Source organism: Puntigrus tetrazona, chromosome 24, assembly GCF_018831695.1.
Source record: "Puntigrus tetrazona isolate hp1 chromosome 24, ASM1883169v1, whole genome shotgun sequence".
NCBI classification, from domain to species: domain Eukaryota; kingdom Metazoa; phylum Chordata; class Actinopteri; order Cypriniformes; family Cyprinidae; genus Puntigrus; species Puntigrus tetrazona.
In genome coordinates this window covers 14,752,594-14,754,189 of record NC_056722.1, presented here as the reverse complement: position 1 = coordinate 14,754,189, position 1,596 = coordinate 14,752,594, and the positions used below count along the sequence as shown (strand labels likewise).

The window sequence follows — 1,596 nt, the reverse complement described above, 5'->3', positions numbered from 1 at the left end:
CTTTGGTAATTTTGTTGTGCTTTTGACAGATTACAGTATGTATTTAAAATATTTTTAACTAGCTTTAATTTATTTTGTTTTAGTACTTTTTATTACTAAATACAATACATATTTATTACTTTATTTCAGTTTATATTTTGTTTTCGGGAGTCCCGAACAACAGGCCGACACGCATGCAAGGTCCAAAAATACCTTTGTTTTGACACAATATGCGTTCATTTTTACCTCGTTTGTTCAACGTCTCCCAAACTCCCCAATAATTTTCCCAAACTGCTCTGATAATTGGTCGATTTCGTTGAAAACAGCATTTGCGAGTTTTTAATGCCCCAAAAGCGACACCTAGTGGCAAAGAATAAATTAGCGTTTTCATTCAGACCGACCCTAACGGTTCAACAAGGCACTTTAAATATTTTTTATTGCAGTTAATTGCAAAAACCACGCCCGGCGGCTTCGTCACTGTAAGCGGCTGGATCTGAACGGAGTTTGTCTGTCCTCTAGGGGTCGCCCTCCAGGGCCGTCGTCTCTCTTCATCTGGGATCATGTACTAGAGCCGACCCTGCGCAGCAACCATGAAAGGCTTAGGGGCCAACCGTAGCCGCCATCTGTCCGACACCTGTGACCCCACCGCGGGCCCCCAGGAGCCCCTGTGCCCCTTGGCCCCGGACCCCCACGCCGCCTTCCTCCTGAGCCCCACCGTCAACCACTACGCCACTCTGGACCCTCACCTCCATCATTTTCCTGTTTCCACGGCGACGACGCTGCAGTCCGACTGTCTGCTGCCCCTCAACAACCAGCTGAGCAACAGCAGCACCTTCCCTCGCCTCCACTACACCACCCAGCCGGAGCAGAGCGACTACACACAGGTACAGGCCTTTACTGGAAATGTTATTGCTGTTTTCTATGCGTTATTATAAAACGGGATTTATTTCTGCGACGCAGAGCTGAATTTTCAGCATTACTCCAGTCTTATATGCTGATTTCCTGCAGAAAAAAAAAACATTTCTGATTACCATCACTGCTCAAAATAGTCGCGTTGCTTCATATTTTCGTGGATTTTATCTTTCAGGATTGTTTGATAAATAAAAACTTAAAAAAACTGCATTTATTTGAAAACGTATAAATGTGATTACCGCCACTTTGGATCAATTTAATTCATTTTTGCTCTTTTTTTTATTTTTTTTTTGCAATTTAAATTCAGATGTAAGTTTAAAATTGTGCATTTTTTGACTAGTATTTGTTGAAATCTGTATTATTTCATATGCGCAAAATTACAATTAGTTCAAACTCAAATATTTGTATTTATTCATTATTATACAAATATTTGAAATGATCATTACTCAACTTTACATTGAATAAAAATTCAAATGTAATTGCAATTTATTTGTCATAAATAAATAAGGAAATGTTTAGCAAATACATGCAATAAACAAAGAAACAAACCTTTTTAGTGATATGATATGACAAAATATTAAAGCCAGTTCATCATTTATGATAAAATCAGTGTCAGACATTTTTTCTTACATTTGTTTAATGTTTTAGGATAATATAGTAAACAAAACATACTACTGCTACTTCTAGTGCTACTATTACTACTAC

At 38.3% G+C, this 1,596-nt stretch overlaps 1 protein-coding gene across 1 annotated transcript; it reads left to right on the top strand.

The window, feature by feature from the left end:
* The first annotated feature begins 418 nt into the window (after nt 1-418).
* LOC122330210 (disks large-associated protein 4-like) lies at nt 419-914 on the top strand. Its single transcript, XM_043227072.1, has one exon. It carries the CDS (start codon nt 570-572, stop codon nt 912-914), a length of 345 nt encoding a protein of 114 aa, XP_043083007.1. The 5' UTR covers nt 419-569.
* Nucleotides 915-1,596: the final 682 nt, after the last annotated feature.

Coding starts and splice junctions, on each gene's coding strand:
- LOC122330210 (XM_043227072.1), top strand. CDS start 570: ATGAAAGGCTTAGGGGCCAACCGTAGCCGCCATCTGTCCGACACCTGT.